Here is an 18,385-nt window from a genome sequence, read left to right as displayed (position 1 = left end):
TTTCAGACTACACTGATGGCCGTTGGGAATGGGAAAGATGTCCATTTGGGATGATGCACAAGCCCCCTCGGTTATGAAATATTTTACCTGTTTTCAGAGACCTGTCTGGCTGTATATGTGTCTCTTTTATGCCCATATAATGAGATCCGACCATTGACAGCATGGTGGATTTGCACTGATGTCAACCATTGCATTGCCTAACAACACCATTCCGTGTATCCATATTTGGGCTAAAACCCACAGACAACTTGAACTTTATAGTAGCTAGATTAAAAACATGATTTCATAATTTAAGAATGTAATACTGCGATGTCTTGGAAATGGCCAAACCCAGTTTGTGGGGACATTTTAACGTTCTATTTTCTAATTATAGAGCCACTGAGGAACTACTTACTGTAAGTCAATTTGTGCCATTAGGGTTCCAGCCTCAGCTCACAGTTGAAACCTTATTGTTTTTCCACATTGGCACCAAACTCTGTGCACAGATCCAGCTGGCCTTGTGATGCCTCACTGCCTTTTTTGCCTTCCAAGTCTACCATATTAGAATTTATCAGGGAAAGTGTGTGTGTGTGTGTGTGTGTGTGTGTGTGTGTGTGTGTGTGTGTGTGTGTGTGTGTGTGTGTGTGTGTGTGTGTGTGTGTGTGTGTGTGTGTGTGTGTGCACATGCGCGCGTGCGTGTATATACATCCCTTGGGCTATTTCAGTTTTATGTATTTATTTATTGTCCAAATTCTGTGTCAAAATTGCAACACAAGTCAATGACGAAAGTGGTCTTGACTCTCTGTGTGTGTGTGTGTGTGTGTGTGTGTGTGTGTGTGTGTGTGTGTGTGTGTGTGTGTGTGTGTGTGTGTGTGTGCGTGCGTGCGTGCATGTACGTACGTGCGTGCGTGTGCACGTTGAGTGCTTGCGTGCATGTGTAACTGATGCTATTCAATTATGGATATATATAAAAATAAATTGATGAATAAATGTCACAACTGTCAAAATATTAATGACATTTTGACAGTTGAGTTCCTATGAGCGTCAAAAAACGTAATCACTGAACATTGTCCATTCTACTTTTAAATATTTAACAGACTTAAAAACGTTTATTTTTTATCATCACCCGATACATTTGGATACTAATTGAACTAATCAATTAATCGATTATTCTTTTTAATAAGATGAATCATCGATAAGTTATTAAAATAATCAATTAATAATCCATCAATATTTTGGGAATATTTTGGGAAAATAGCTGAGCTTGTTTGACACCGTTGTGTGGAGAAGTATAAAACAACGCTGGAGTGCTTGATCAATGAAGTTAATTTGATTCAATCAATCAAAAAAGCAATCGATTGAAGTACATAATCGACAGCCCTAATTGACCCCCACACACCCCACTACATTATAGCATATTTGGAAAAGCTTTGTATTAGATTCATCATGAGTTGAAAGAAAAGCACCATGGGGAGGGAGCCAAGCTGTCGTCATTAAGGGAAAAAACAAACTCAAGGATCAAATGAGAGATTGCTTGTGTGTGGTGTCATCAGTCTGCAGAAAGCACCGAGGAACGACAACATAACATCTGCTCAACTCATCTGAAGTTCAATCTTCAGTGAGTCGGAGGTAGTTATTTCATTGTGTCCTCATCTATTCTGGAGAACACATCTTAGAAATCCAATTTCCACCTATTTCCATCTAATTGTGAGGAAATTTGAAGACGCCGTAATAGCAGGACCAGGACAGTGCTTAACATGCCGTGCATGTCACATGCAGTTATACTTTACGAATGTAAATATCTGCCGGTGGTTTTGCAGATGAGATGGCTCATCTGCCATGGCCATCTGCCATGGCCATGGACTATATATAGTCCATGGACTATATATAGTCCATATAGTCCATAGACTATATATAGTCCATGGCCATCTGCCATGGCCATAGACTATATATAGTCCATGGACTATATATAGTCCATATAGTCCATAGACTATATATAGTCCATGGACTATATATAGTGCATGGACTATATATAGTCCACATGGACTATAGACCATATGGTCCATGGACTATATATAGTCCATATAGTCCATGGATAGTCCATGGACTATAGTCCATATAGTCCATGGACTATACATGGACTCACTAGATGCATTGAGAAGCAGGGCGTCTGACGTCATCGCTGTTAAACCCACAGTACATATTACTGTGGAAGTATTTAGCTCACTTTATTTACAAAACCTTGGTTTCTAAAGAAACCTATGACCTCAAAGTATATTTCGTCCAACACTTTGATCATTGTACATGCATTTAATGCATGCAATTTGCAATGTATGCAAATGGGAGTTAATTTCAAATTACTAGAAAATCTTTCACTGCTGCATCATTGTTTGCAGATTCCTTTGGTTTTGCATGAATTTGTTCTTCTCTAGCTGTGAATTTATAATGCCTGCATAAACCAAACCTTTATTATTTATGAAAGCATTACTTCACTGAAAAAATCCAATAACAACATGTGTTAGGGTTAGAGGCGACTGTAAATGCATTAAAGAAAGAGAGTGATCATCTAGGGTGAGAGAGATCAACGTCACATCAACAATACATCACTCCTAGCAGGGATCTGTGCTGCACATCATCTCAGTGGTTCTTGTACTATGTCATTGTATTTGACACATAATCTATACAGCTCTATTTTCTGTGTAAGACACAGGGGTACCTTGCCATTTATTACATTTGAAAAGTGCAATGATGTGACAATCTACCTTTCTGTGAAGCTTGTTTTGCACATCAGAGCGTTTCATTGTAACCTCAGGAATGATTTATCTCAGGGCCAATGTCACATCTGACAGTTTCCATTATCTATAGAGTGCTGAATGACATTTTCTTATCAGGTGGACAATTTTCTGGTTCGGCTCCATGTAATCCTTACTTGAGTAACTTTTACAGAGAAGGAGATATACATTTTCAAACAGCCTCGAAAAGGGAATCCAAACTTTGGGATGCCATATAGATAGATACTTTGCCACAATATACACTCAGTAGCTTACAAGAGGATAGTGAGGGCTAAAATAATCTAAGAGGAACATGGAAGCAAGCAATAATCATGTATAGTGTAGGCCTGCATTCACACTCAAACATCCCCATTCCAGGGGATGTATTGTAGACAACATGTATTGTAGACAACAAAACCTTTAAGTAGCCTTGCCGAGCCATGAGGCCCATAGGGCAGGAGCCTATCTCCTGTTTCTGTAGCGTGAGGCAGCTTGATGTACAAGTACACCCCCTGGACATGACGCTAGTATGTCGCAGGGACTTACCCCCAATCCAACCCTTGATGCTGAGTGTCAAGCATGGAGGCTTTGGGCAAAACTACTAATTTTACTCTGATGTAAAGTCTTCACAATTTTAAGCGATTAGTACCCAGATAAAGAGTGGAAAGCCCAACGTGCCGTGCGTTCAAGTGCTTGTATCAGACAAACAACATTGCTGGTGGGAAGCCTTCTTGCTGCTGTATGAGAGTAATCGAGCTACTGGCATATTTTGTGCTGCAGAGTGAACAGGAAAGGATGGCCATTAGATTTGGTCATATATGTTTTTGTGACACTCACCTCCATAGATTATGCCATAGCCTATACTGAAATTACAGACATGCCCAAGAGTTAACTCAAAGCTGTTCGAAAAATTAAACTCCACAATTTACAATTTAGGCCTTTAGCAGACGCTCTTAATCCAGAGCGATTTACAGTAAGCAAGAACAAAAAATCACACCCGTGTGAAGTGAGTGGTGCAACTCCGTGTGGGGGTCGCCGGGGTGGGGGCGGGGGGGATCCTGACCCACAGGAACGCACCCAGGGTGCCGGCCCGATTCCGGCGAGCCGTCCCGCGTCCGAAACGGTTGAGAAATGACAGAGTTACCGTGTGGGGGTCCCTCTACTGTACTGTACTGTACTGTCACTGTACTGTACTGGCACACCCGACATCACCATATATACAGTTAATATGTGCGTGTGTGTTTTTGTGTGTGTTAGGTTGCGCACTGGTGGTTGAAAAACAGCCATTCTGTTTTCGTGTTCAGACGCACCCAGCCACCCACCCACATAGCTCCGTAAGGGAGTCAAAAAACATGGTAATACATCAAATATACAAAAATAGTCATCATGAATCATACGTAAGGTAAGAACCTAACAGTGGAATATCTATAACGAAACTTTGTGTAATTGTGTATACAGTACACTATAGAGTGCTATGTCTACAATCCTATCTATGTTACATATAAGTTGAGCCTATGCATGCGCCTGCCCTGTAAGGTCATCGAGGCTAGGGCAAGTGCTACGGCAAGTGCTATGGGCTAAGATGGAGTCTGAAGAGGTGGACTACGGCAGAAGATTGGGAGTGAGTCTGCAGTTCTGATTGCTATGGGAAGTGCATTCCATAGTTTTGGAGACTTGCAAGATATGGGGGTGCCATACCTTTGGTTGCTTTGAAGGCTAGCATCTGAGTTTTGTACTCTGTGTTGGCGGAGACCGGGAGCCATTTTGGCTGGTTGGAGATACTTAAGTGTGCATGCAGGTAGGCCAGTAAGGAGGGAGTTACAATAGTCAAGTTTTTTGTCTGGATAAGGAGCTGGACTGACTCCTGGGTGAGGAAGGGTCTGATTCGTCGTCGCATGTTATAGAGTGTAAACCTACAGGATCGAGTGACCGCTGTAATATGTGCTTTAGCTGACTGTCCAGGACAACACCAAGGTACTTGACTGTTGGAACCAAAGTTACAAGGCGTTGTCTATTGAAATCATTAGCTCCTGCATGGGGCAGGACTTAGCTGGAAAGAAGAGAAGCTCATAGTCTTGCATTGTCTCATTTGTCTGGGTTCACCTTGAGGTGGTGAGAAGACATCCACTGTGAGATGTCAGCCAGGCATGCAGTGATGCGTTCTTCCACCTCCACCACTTGTAACTACTGTACCATTAAGCCCAGGGCTAGACTCACTGCTATCCCATTTTGAAATATTCTAGCATGAACATAGACAGCCCATTCACCCAAGCAGAAAAGTCCTATCTAATTGTATTAAATAATGTCAAACTCGAAAGAAAAGCTTTAATTATCTATCGTCTTATTATCTGCAAAGTGTTTGTTTCATAAAAATCCACCGTAGACATGTTATGAGCTACTTCCTGTCAAGAAATTCCTTGCAGATGATTAGAGTGTCAGAGTTTGGAAGCACTCGTTATCAGTAAAGCAACCTCCTGCTACCTCCTGCATTATGTGCAAATTCAGAACAGGTGGTATGCATGGGCTGTTGAGTAATAGTCAGCGAGCACTTCCAAACTCCAGCACTTAGAAAACAATCATCTGCAAGGAATTTCTTGACGGGAGTAGCTCATAACATGTCTGTCACATTGCAGATAGAAAGAGGATAATTAATTCAAGCTTTCCATACAGCTGCAATGTTGGTGAGTTTGACGTTATTTAATACAATTAGATAGGACTTTTCTGTTTGGATGAATGGGCTGTCTATGGGAAGTTGCACCTAGTTAGCACCTTGCTGGCAAAATGGCTCGTCTATAATTGTAATATTTTCCTACATAACTTCAACAACGATATGCGATAAGCGTATTAATACGTTCTTAATTAGCCATGCATCCGATGCGAGACACGTATCTATACGTTTCGAGCACTTTTTTATTTATTACTTTCAATCGCCTTTCTACACTCCCGGACAATAGATCAAGCAGCCCCGATTCATCCCACAACACACCGGTCACTTGATAAAAAAAAGAAAGAAAAGCCTCTCCCCCTCCCTTCCTGAAAACAGGACGGGAGGGGCGCATTGTGTAGAATAGTCTCTGTAAACGTAATGGCGGTGCCCATGCGAGCGTACATAAAATTCGAGTCAACAGAATCACACTGCATAACATCCGATGGGCTTGCCTCCACCTCCCCTCCCCTCCTGTTTGTTTCAGGAACATGGCGGCTCCCATGGACACTAGCTATCATTACAGATCTAAAGTCGGTCAGATTCATGTCTCGTTTCCTTCTGCATACTACGAACAAACAAGAAAACTATCACGGATTGTATCGTCCCTCTGCAAACTCGTCGAGGGACGGTGGACGGTTATTTTTTTATGATGATGATCATCGGTCAGATGGAACAATGCAAATACGCACTGTTGTGTTACTGGATGTGTACTTTTTTCCTCGTAAAAGTAGACATTCAGGGCTTTCATTCTGTGTGTGTATAGGATATTCTTTGTGTTTAATTTTTTCAACTGCATGTCAACGTCTGACATAAAACGGTCCCTAACTCGGCTTTCTGTTCAAGAAGAGCACATTACTACAAAAGCAGGTGTTACATAAAAGGTAAATATCTCCATAATGGAAAATAGTAAAATAAAAATCCTAATTGGAGTGGACAAATAAGCTTTCTTTTGAAGTATGCGGTGTGCTTCTCGCTAGAAGAACATTTGCTGTCGTCCTTGGAAAAGGTTGGTCGTCCAATGCTATCAGCATTAGCATTACAGGTTCCATGGCTGAGGGAATCCTAGCAAGCTAAGTGTTAAGTGTGTCAGAAGAGTTGGCTTCTTACAATTTATTCTTAATTTCTTAGGGCAGGAGGACGAAGGGGAGTGGGTAGCAGGGGTGAAGACTACTGTTGCAATGAATTATTATGGGGAATGTAAAACCTCCAAACAAGCAGATACTCCAGATTTAACATAAAACTAGGTATCTACTTGCCAGACAGTGCTTTTCCATATTCCACAGGTATTTTGTTTGTACAAAATATGAATGGATTGGAGTGAAGAAAAAAAAACAAAAAAACAGAGGATGCACAGCGGTTATATACACCATTGAAATTCAAAACCCAACACTTTCTATCAACATCGAAAATCTTAAACTTTTGCCACCAGTCCTATCTGATGCCATGACAGAATTAAATAGAGCAATTGAAATCTACTGAAATGTGGTGGGGCTCAAACTTCCCTTTGACAAGAGAACTATGGATATTTCTGACCAGGACCAGTAGGGGGTAAAATGGCCTCATTCATCTTTTTCGAGTCAATGTGAGATGGAGGGAAACAAGTGAGACCGCGGTGCATAACACTGACATTTTTTAATAGAATTCATTTATAACAAATGGAACTTGTGTCAGCAAAGAACTGGTTGTTCATACAGACTTCTTTCGCCACCAATGTAACCTAAGTAAGAAAATAAAAAGCACTCCTTTCATTCAGAAATAAAAACATATCAAACAAACAAAAATAAAATAAACAGTTTACGCTTACAACTAATCAGAGGTAATTGTATGATTTCTTTTTAACAAGCCTTTTTTTTGTACAATTTCATTAATTGATTTTCAGTCTATGCATCCAGACGAGAGATAGATAGAGAGCAGAGAACACAACGTTTATTTCTGTTAATGACACTCCAAGCTTGAATGGCAAAGCCACGAGAACAGATGGGTTTGGGGGACAGATTTTCTCAAGTCGTCTGTTGGAGTAACCATGGCATCCGAATGGATGCTCTTTTATCCACAAACTTCTTATTTTTTTTGTATTTTCTTTTTTTTCTTCTTTTTTAGTCAATACCTTTTTTTATTTATTTTTCTTTTGGGTGTTATTTACATACACACAAAGTGAACGTTGAAGGAGATTCTTACAGATGGGTTCAAGTAATATTATTGGGTTTAGAATCAATAGGGCAGTGCATAGTACAAAGATATAGAAAGTGCAAATCTTCCTACCAGGCCAGCCTTGGCCATTCTGCAATGTTTCACCATGCATAAGAAAGAAAAAAAAAGTTTAAAAAAGACAGAAATGAGAAAATAATATTCTTGACGTACAGACTACTTAACTAAATGCATGACTTTTAGCACTGGATGTTAAATAATAGCACTTTCATATCTCAATGTTATGGACAAAAAGTAATCAGTAAAACAATTAGCAAAAAAAAAGACTGCTTGAGTTAACAAGGGAAAGAAAGCACATCTGGAATGCACATCCACGAAGCCAGAGATGGGAATGACAAATGAAAAGCTGTTGCCCAAAGGAAAGCCTGACACACAACTGAACTAAGCCCACAGTCTCTAATCGTACATATGCCATGAGTCTGACATGACACGCTGTTTTTTTAGGATTGTCAGGATAACAGAACCATTGTGTCCTCTTGCTGTCTGAACTCTTCTACATGTGTTCTGTTCTGTTGTTACACAAATTTAAGTCCCTAGTTTCAAACCTAAGGCATGAAGGAACAATTTAAATGCTGTGCTTGGTCTCTTTCTGACGGCCAAATTGGTCAACTTTGACGGTAAATACGGATTAGTACTTTTTTTGGGAAACCTGACCATAGCAACAGTTAGTACATGTTCATTTGCTTTACTCTGGGCCAAATACATATCTGTATCAAAGACCTGAGTGTTGCTCTGACTCCCTTAAAAGTCATATGGTTTAAGGTGGCATTATTCTGCTAATTTCCTCACCCATGTGTGTCTGTACATGAACATTTTAAACCTGTGTACCGCTGACTGTTGTTTGATGCTCCACAGGTCAGTGAATCATGAGTCGTTTAAATTCTAATTCACTCAGCCACAATAAGGCCACGAAAAAAAAAGAAAAAAACAGGAGCTCTGAAATGTATCATATTTGCATATATAATCTTGTATTACATGACAAAATGTATAATAAAAGATAAATGACACAAACTATAGGCTACAGCTACATGTAGTATACGTGTACTAAATGCCTCGAGGGATACATTTGACATGGTAAATGAAAACGTTATAAAAACAGGCATAAATATAAGGCACTCTAAATGCAAAATGAAAAAAATAAAATCATGTCATACCACCGAACGCTGTAATGAACCATGAGAAAGAGACGTCTTTGTACCTTTGCCTACTGGTATGGACCGGCGCACCTTGGTGGCGTTGCGCCTATAAAAGCGCCGGTGATGCTCCGAGTGACGCCCGACATCCCCACCCCAGCTGCACCGCACGGACGCAGGGAGCAACGACGACTGAACAAATCATCCACATACAAACCCTATCTATAATACACCTATTTATTGCACAAGAAAAGATGCACTGAATCAGAATATGATTTTGTTCTACTGATGTGCATTCCAGTGGAAAAAAAATCTCTTCATTTCCCCATAGTACAGAAATCTCGTTGTGGAAACTTTCATATACAATCCATATTTTATATCTCTCTCTCTCTATATATATTTATATATATATCATTTATATCAATAAATTATGTACTTTATTCATATGTATAGCCTGTTGTTTATTGGATGTTTCATAATATATATTTGAGAATTTGAATTATACATATTTATATCCTATCCAATTAATCAGAATCTGTCTTATCATCATAACATGGAGTTCTAAGATCGCTAGCAGCAACTTTATACTTTGCTCATCCCTGTTGATTCCACAAAGCCCCAGTTTTATCTAATGGGAGTAGTTAAGTTCTCATGTATGTGATTATGGACAAAAGTTTGTTTAGAAATACAAAGGGACGAGACAAACCCTGTTAACAAAATTAATTGTTGGTACTGTGTGAATACCAGACAGCACAGTTAAGTGCATCAAAACATAAAAATAAAACAAAGGAGAAAAGCTTTTCTCAGCAAGATATAGCGCATACATCAGAAAAGTTCTACAGCTTAAAAAACCCCCAGACAACTCAGAAGTGAACAATTACGCAAATACCTTTTCCTATCACTTTTGAGTGATAAGCATGTGTAAAAAAAAAAGTAAAGTCACACAGTTAAAAAAAAAGCACATATTAGCTGTATAATAAAGTACTAAAAAACTAAATCGATAGTTTTTTATTTTTATTTCATTTCATATATCATTTAGCTTTTGTCCTCTCCCAAAATTTAGATGAACATTGTGACAAGAATAGGGGTATTTTATTTATGTATTCATTATTACTTTAGGTCTGTCCTGCGTCCATGGTGTAGTCTTCTTTCCGGTTAGGTTGTCTTGAGTGTGTGTGCAGTCGGTCGTGGAACAGAAATATTTTCTTTACAATGTGGATCGAGTTTGTTTTCTTTTCGCTCAGCCGTTCCGTGTGCCTCCATTGCCTCTCGTTAACGCGCCATAATCGTTGATGCCTTAACTTGTCGATGTCATTAATGTTTTAACGTTGTTCATGTTCTATTGGTTTTTCCATTCATTTTCACGAGTCCCCAAAAATGAATCCTTGAAGCAACAGAAAAAAAAAAACAACAAAAAAAAAAAACAACAACAAAAGATCCTGTGTGATGCTTCAACAGTCAGGATTCCCTCACGTCCTCTGTCACCGCGAGGCTTTTTATTGGGGATTTGGAAACACTTGGTCCTTCTGGAATCGTCTGCATTGGTTTATTTTTTTAAATCTTTTTTATTGACATGTCATGTCGCACATCCAACACTTAAATGAGCTGTTAGCTAGGAGTTAAGAAGTACTTTCTCAAGCAGGAATTTATGGCTCAGAAGAGAGGCTCACTGGGGTTCATTTTTTGTTGTGTTTTTTTCTTTCCAAAAGGGCCCTCTGCTTTTCCTCCTCCGATACAAGGTCTTCTACGTTGCATAGTGATCAAAGCTCCCCAAGTACTCCAGGCCGGCTCTGTAACAGAACTGATATTGATCCTGAAAAGAGAGTAAGAAAGATAACTTTAGTTCACTTTGCCTCTAGTGTTCCCTCCCCTGCATCAGTCTTTAGTTCAGTGTTGCTATCACTAACTTTTCCCCACTATCCCTTCTCTGTTAAATCTACTATGCAATTACCGGTAACCTTGCTCTGAAATTAGATTTAAAAACAAAAACAACAAACACATAAGATAGGAAGACGTGTATAGCAGCAAAAAAAAGGAGGCTACTTCCAGCTTTTTCAAAGACCAACTTGAATGCAATTATACCTACCTTGTGTATTGATCCCAAAGATCTACTTTATCACAGTTATATCGACACTTTAAAGTTAACAAAGCAGCATACCTCATAAACAATGATTCAGAAGGACAGAAAATATGTTATAATATGAGCGGATTTGAGGGACAAACTTGTGGTATGGTTGTGAAATGGAGCTGAGGCTGCAGCACTGAGACCAGTGTGCTACACATTAGTCCAGCTACTGAATTAATCATAGGGTTCAACACAGGCTTGCTTTAGTTTGGCTGGAGAAGATGAGTGGATCCACACCGGTCCTTTCACTGGATGAAATGTGCTATCTTGTTGGCAGAGTGGTGGCAGACACCATGCACAGGGCTATACTGCAGTGGCGCAGCGTTCCAGCAGCAATGTGCTCTCGTAGGTGGACCCAGCGGGGGAAACAGAGAACACCTCAACGTCTCACCTCTGTCTGTACCATGGCTGGTCTCTGCGTCCGGAGCATCTTCACCGTCTGAAAGATGTCCACTACTCCCTCGTATCTCATTCGCTCCAAGACAATGCTGAGAGTGATGAAGACTCCAGTTCTACCGACGCCCGCGCTAGGAGAAACACACAACAGAGGAGGTCAAGGTCAAGTTTACCGGCCAAACAAACATTTTTCCATTATGGTTTCATTTGGTTCTGCTGTTTTTTATTTGTTCTGTTATGTGGTAGTTCATAGACACTGTGGCATATTGAACTGGGTGTAACCACTTAACCCTACAGCAGGCGTGGGCAACTTTGATGTACATTGCATACTGTTGGGCAGAAACCTCTTATCTCCGTATTTTAACTTTTGTTTTGGTAAATGGAAAAATACTTCTTCGTCATGCTATGTCACACAAAAGTAGCAAAAATAGCCGATCCACAAGCTCAAAATATGTGCTTGTAGATCTGGTATTTATTCTATATTTGAATTGGAATCCTAAATAATGTTTTGCTATTTTGGAATTGGAATCCTGAAAAGTAACTTAATTTAAAATTAATTTAGTTATACCTATGTTAACTTAAATACAAATACATTGGATATAAAAAAGACAATGAAAACAGATTAAATAATATATCAGCATTCGGATATTAATCTGTGGGCCGCCAGTTGCCCATGTTTGCCCGACAGACAGTATACTGTTTTTTGTTGTTCGTCAAATAGCAAAAGCAGTCGATTCACAAGCATGTAGAACGACTATAGGCTATTTGTCACATTTTTGCCGCTATTTGACAAAAAATGTCTGGCTGTTATGACATGGCCAGAAGAAACATTAGAATATAGGAATACACTAGGTTAAAGGTATATTCAGTGATTTCACTCAAAAAACCTTAGGTTTCGTTTTTGGCTGTGGGACCCAGCCTTTCGTCCAATCAGGATAGAGAGTCAAAAACGAAACCTAAGGTTTTTTGACCCCCAGGGGTTAACTGGGGACAGGGAGGAACTCCTTATATGGCCAGCACACTCTATAGTAGAGAGGATTATCACAACAAAACAAAAATATAAGTGATATTTGAATTAAGTGAAATCACTGAATATACCTTTAATAGATTGCTGTTAAATCAGAAAGAAAACTACAGTAACCTACAGAAATTGGTGAGCTTGGGCTACAGTACTGCATATACTGTACCACATTTTCTATCACGATAACCCATGTAATAGTGGATTAAATTCTTGCAGACGACATGGTTTTTCAGATCTTACCTACAGTGGACTGAAATAGGGCCATCTTGGCCAAACTGCTCTTTTGTTTTATGCACTTGTCCAATGAAATCGATGAAGCCCTCCCCCGATTTTGGCACTCCTTGCTCAGGCCAGTCCGTGAACTGGAACTGCCTGACCGTCCGTGACTGTCCATCCTGGAAGAGGACGGGACATAGGGAGAGAGAGAGGAATGTACACATCACGCTTTTTCAAAATGGAACATCATGCGAGAATATTGGAAAGAATACAGTGTGTCAAAACTGCACAGTAACTTTACTTTTCCCAGATTCGAGCCCCGGGTCCCCTGCGCAAGTGCTGAACTTTTTTAAATTTTTTAACCACTGAGCTAATAAAGCCTGCCTGCTTGCTCAGGGGAGACATATAATTTTGATGTCAGGTCAAAAGTCATGTCAAACCAGAAATAGGATCATGTCAAACGAGACACAGCATCTAAATTGAGACCAAATACAACCACCCCAATTGTATAAGGTATATTGCATTACTCATAAGACAGAATCAAAATTAATTCACACAAAAATGTTACTTAATATACAGTAGCTAAAGCAATTACTTAAATAATGTATCAATTATTGATAAAGTGAAACAAGGATGGCCATTTAAATTGTTATTGCATCCAGGACAGCCTAACCCATATCAGTGTTAAATTGACGCAGGCTTTTACAGTCTCAGATAGCCATCTTCAAAGAACAACGAGGCCCCAACGTGGCCCGCTTTCATGCATCGACGAAAGAGACTCTGTTACTTTAGATACCTGTAACTACACCTGGATAATATTAACCGTCGACGCTAAAAGCCGCTAATTCCTTTGATGTGCTTCAGTCGGCAGGGTGCTTGGAGAGTCGTCTTTGTGGGTATGCAATACTTAAGTGATATTGTATCCCCTCGATAAGGAAAGCAATCCCACTGAGGATCCAGTGTAACGTGCACTACAAAGGAAGGAAGCTTGCGCTGTTTATCTGTGAGCCTTTGATGGAATTAAAAACTCTTGGCAGCCATGTGACTGCTTGCCGCCCAGCGTTTGTTTTCGCACACTGACAGGTGTCATAACTCCTGCGACTTGTATATTTATTCAAATGTGTATTTGTTTATTAAATACAAACACGTAGTTTGGTATAAACAAATAATTAGAAATGCTGCCAGCTGGACTGTTTGAACGGCGGAATCTGGTCTGACAGCACTCGCCAACCAGGCTCGGTCTACTCTGTCACTCAAACCACCTTCTTTTTTTGGCGCTGTAGCCTGGAATGCAATCAATTAACTGGACTCCCAGTAACTCAAGCACAACTTAAAAAAAGATGATTTATACTTAGTTGCACACTGGTGGCATGCACTGGAAGTAGAAGAGCTAATGTACAAAAGCGCACTGCAACTTGTGAGTTTGTATCAATTCTATTTTCAATGAGCGAACAATGAAGGCACCACACCACACATGAATCAGGCAAAAGAGGATGGATATGTCAAACTGACTAATGGCTCTTTTCGACTACAAGAAATAAGCATACCTTGCCATGCAGCGAAACGTATTTCACGGGTTCTGCATTTGTTTCCATATACCATTGCTCGGTTTCAGATAAAGTTCTCAGAACCTAATTTGGCCTCTGCTCAGGAGGTAACAACTAATAACTCAAAATGTATCATTTCAAATGTGACGCAATTTGGTGAGTTTGTAGGTCCTTCAAGTTCAATGGCAATATAAACAAGACAAAACCCCCCCCCCAAAAAAACAAAACATCACAGAACAGATTCTGGAAGGTTTCAGTTTGTAGAAGGTTCGTAGTGGAAAAGCAGCCGTAAGAGTTGCTTACCCTGGCATCAGTCACTTTGAACTCTCTCAAGATATACTGAGGCATGTTGTACTCGGCCATGGGGTCCACCACAAAGTACTGGTATCTGGCCGACCTCTCTGCTGGCCAGTACTGGTGGCATTTTTCCTAGAGGCGGGTAAAAAAAAAAGCCAAAGTGAATCGCAGTACAAAGCAAAACGCCACCAGTGAGGCACAACGTTCCGATTTGGAACACTAGCGGCATTGTCTCCATTCCCAGAAACCATTTAATCTTATTCACAACATTTAAGAGTTACCGCTCTGAGAGTTTATCTGGAAGACCGTTTTGCTGCTCGACGGTTACGTGTTGCTATATGCAGTCCCTCTGTTCTTGTACCATTTTGGCTTTAATATCGTCGCTGTCAGGCAGACACCTTGAATCTCCCAATGATTTAAACTTTTTAGGTTTTTACATAAATTAATACACCACGCTCCAGTGTCACACAAAAGGAGCAAAAATAGTTCTGGACATAATAGTACAAGGTTTCCACCCGACAGCGACGTTGTGGGGCCTACAGTACGTCAGTTGTGCCTAAACAAAACGTTAAGGAGAGCGGACGGAGCATGGACGTACCCTGCCCATTTCTCTTAGCTTAGTGAGCATGACCACAATGGTAGAGTTGTGCTCCCAGAGCATCCTCCAAAAGTCCTCTGTGGTCTCTGCCAGTGGTCCCTGTGTGGCGATGTAGGCTTTCTGTTGCCTGCAGAAGCAGAGATGTGGATAAGATCAGCATGAGGGGGAAAAATGCATTTAAACTTTTTCCCCACTTTTTTCCAGATGAAGGAAATAAAGGTGAAAGAGACCTTTTTTTTAAAAGTCAAATACAGCAATAGTTGTTATCTATTACATATTCGCTGACTATGCTTTGGATTCAATGTATAGTCTAGTTTTTTTGGGGGGGGTGGGGGGCAGTTACTGCTGACTCAGTCTCCCCAGTCAAAAAACACTTTGTGTTTGAAAAACTTATGCTTTCTATGCCCTAGAACATATATGTCAAACTCAAGGCCCGGGGGCCAAATCAGGCCTGTGAATGAATTATCTTTGGCCCGCGGGATGATATTTAATTAGTATTAGAACTGGCCCTCTGGTATATTGCACGGACCACCATAATACTACAAGTCCTACAATGCACTGCGAGTGCATTGTCACGTATTGAGGGCCCGCAAGTGCAAGCATGCGTCTTCTCTTCACTATTGATCCGCAGTGAAAGTATATCACTTGTGGTCAACTTTCAGCTACCCCTCTCCCCAAAAATGGCCCGTGTGTTGAGTCCGGCCCTCGACTTGTACCACTGTGTATTTGAGTTTGACATCCCTGCCCTAGAATCTAGGGTATGATTTGGGGCCCTGTCAAAATATGACTCCCCAGTCAAAATACACTATGTTTGAAATAGACACTTGTGCTTTCTAGGGCATGATTTGGGGCCCTAAAGATGAATACAAAATTAACATCAACATCTTAATACTGTCCAATACTTCGATACGGGGGGGGTGAAATTATGACAGGCAGACAGGCACCACATTCTTCAATTTGATGACATAGATGAACCGGTGCTTACCTATATCCATCAATGAAACTGGCATTGATGTAGTCGGAGCCCTCTACTCCTCGGATGGGCTGAAGACACACTCGTGTGGACTCATATGGCATTATGTTGACAAGGCGGTTCTTGAACTTGTTGCAGGGCAGATTGGCACTGATGAAACGCGACGTGTGGGCTTTAGTGTTGGCTAAACGCTGCGGGGCAGACGGGGAGAGAGCGCGAGAGAAAGAGAGAGAGTTAAGCATTTGCTTAATTTCCCCTGTGCGTTTTTGACATTAACAGGAAGTTAGATTGAGCGAAATCAAAGATGAAAGCCTCAGTTGATAAACACATGCTATGGAAGTGGAAAACGACCCACGCGGGATTATGAGTGTTTATACCTGCCAAAGCAATCCATACACAGAGGAGAAAACTATGCTAAACTCATGAGCTATGCATGATTAATTGAGAATAATCAAAGAATCGTGAGCAATCATCTGCAATTCATCGTAACATTAGTTTGGTTAGCTGTTGCATCTTGTCCTCGTCTCCTCACCACTAGACAAGATAACCAGAAGTGGTTCTCAAACTTTAACCCATTTTGGGTTGCTAACACCCTTTTGGTCTTAGCATTATGTTATGCTTTAGCTATTTTTGAAAAATCGAAGAACGACTGACATAGAAACATAGCTTTTTCAGAAAACTGTAGAAGACATTTTTAGAATCTGATCTCAGGTCAAAATGGGTTAAGCCTCAAAGCCTAATTCATGCATCTGAAAAGATGTGATGAGAGAAGACGAAGAGTTCAAAATATTGAAAAATGTTTACAAAGATTTTCACAATTTGTGAATTTGTGTAGTGAGAACCACTGCAATATACAACCCATTTCCCCACCCATAAAGCTCACTGACATAAATAAGCCGCAACGACAATAAGCACAATGGACAACAAAGACAATAAGAATATCATTTTCCACCAAAAAAAATAATCTTTCGCAATAATTCTGATAAACAATCATGTTTACAGTATTGAGAAAAATAATCCGTATTAATCAGCCGTAACCATGAATCCCTAACTGTAAACTACTCCTTTAAATCAGTGGTTCCCAAACTTTTTAGCTTGAGACCCAAAAGAGAAATTAGACATTTGCCCCAGATCCAAACTAGTGAACATTTTAAACAGCAGATCTACAGATGAGCTATTTTTCCATGTTGTGAGCTTGTAGATCTGCTATTTTCACTAGTTCTTAAAAAAACAGTTAGAAAACAGTTGTTTTCTAAGTTATGGATTTTTCTTTTTTTTAAATAAAATAATTTAATTTGTTTTTAATTCCTGACAAATGTTTCATTTTTATGTTTTCAAATATTGGTAATTAAAAATAAAATGTAGGGAACAAAAAGTAAATGTACGTTTACTTGTGTGTTCGCGATAAACAAATGGGTCCCGACCCACTGTTTGGGAACACAGTGCTTCCCTTCCCTGAAGAAGACCTTACAGGTCGAAACGTTGGTTTCATCTTTACAAATACATTTTCAGCATCGTGACTATGAAGTGTGCAGCCTTTCTCTTCACTTTCCATGGGAACCATGCGGTGCTTTACATTATATTATACCATGCTTATGGTGCATCGTGTTGTACTTAGATATTCCACGGGAGTACAAAGCACAAGGAGCCACAAGGATTATTGTTATACTGCTCATACAATCACATGGGTGATGATGATATGAGCCCAGAGTGGACAGGAGTGCATTGTAATCTAGCCTGTTTATCATCTCTTAGTGATATCAGCATCCATCACGGAGCCAAGGGAGTAGGTGCGTGACAGGCAAGGCAATGGGCCACGCACGCACGCTGCAGCCGCATGGCCGGCAGGAGGCTTGGAGGAACCTCTCATTGTAAATGCACAGCATGCTGCTAAACGGCCTCTGGCAACAGTCCGGGGCATGGGGGGGGGGGGGGGGGGAACCTGTGTTTGGCGCTCTGCTGTAAACTCAGACCCCTTTTATGCTGAAATAAAAGGGGGACCGTGGGGAAGTGGAAACCCAGAACGGGGGGGGCATTTATCCCATGTCGGGATACAAAGGCAGGACAAGTAACTGGAATCAGCTGGAAACCGCAGGCCCCACAGTGTCTCGTTGGTCTAATGGGAACTGGAAGAGTGTCCAGGAGTGGTACTGCGATTGGCCAATCAATGACACCGGGGCCTAGACGTGACTCAGGGAGAGGGCGTTTGGCCAGGCAGGATGCCTATGAAATAATACCCTGCTGCCCTGTAAAAATCATAATGTAGGAAAAATTGCCCCAGTAAAATTTCACATGCAACCAGATGGATGTGGACATAAAAGACTGCGACTGGGAGCTCACAATGACATGTCCTTGTTTTTTTAAATAACCATGGCAGTTCTGGTTTCCTTTCCAGTAGAATACTGCCCTACAAA

The 18,385-nt window shown here is 40.6% G+C and overlaps 1 protein-coding gene across 22 annotated transcripts in view; it reads right to left on the bottom strand.

The window, feature by feature from the left end:
- Window positions 1–7,070: 7,070 nt before the first annotated feature.
- LOC310875778 (receptor-type tyrosine-protein phosphatase delta) overlaps window positions 7,071–18,385 on the bottom strand; it is a 337,144-nt gene continuing 325,829 nt past the window's right edge. For all 22 annotated transcript variants that reach the window (XM_083789123.1, XM_083789126.1, XM_083789140.1 and 19 more), the window contains 6 exons: window positions 15,984–16,162; window positions 14,999–15,125; window positions 14,407–14,532; window positions 12,581–12,735; window positions 11,315–11,450; window positions 7,071–10,611 (listed from right to left, as the gene is read on the bottom strand). In XM_083789123.1, the coding sequence (XP_083645249.1) occupies window positions 10,543–10,611; window positions 11,315–11,450; window positions 12,581–12,735; window positions 14,407–14,532; window positions 14,999–15,125; window positions 15,984–16,162 (792 nt within the window). In that variant the 3' untranslated portion in view covers window positions 7,071–10,542. The remainder of the gene's footprint in view (window positions 10,612–11,314; window positions 11,451–12,580; window positions 12,736–14,406; window positions 14,533–14,998; window positions 15,126–15,983; window positions 16,163–18,385) is intronic.

Source organism: Protomyctophum parallelum (genome assembly GCF_964188405.1).
Source record: "Protomyctophum parallelum genome assembly, chromosome: 18".
NCBI classification, from domain to species: Eukaryota; Metazoa; Chordata; class Actinopteri; order Myctophiformes; family Myctophidae; genus Protomyctophum; species Protomyctophum parallelum.
The sequence above is the reverse complement of the archived record's forward strand: the minus strand, read 5'-3'. Positions and strand labels throughout refer to the sequence as shown.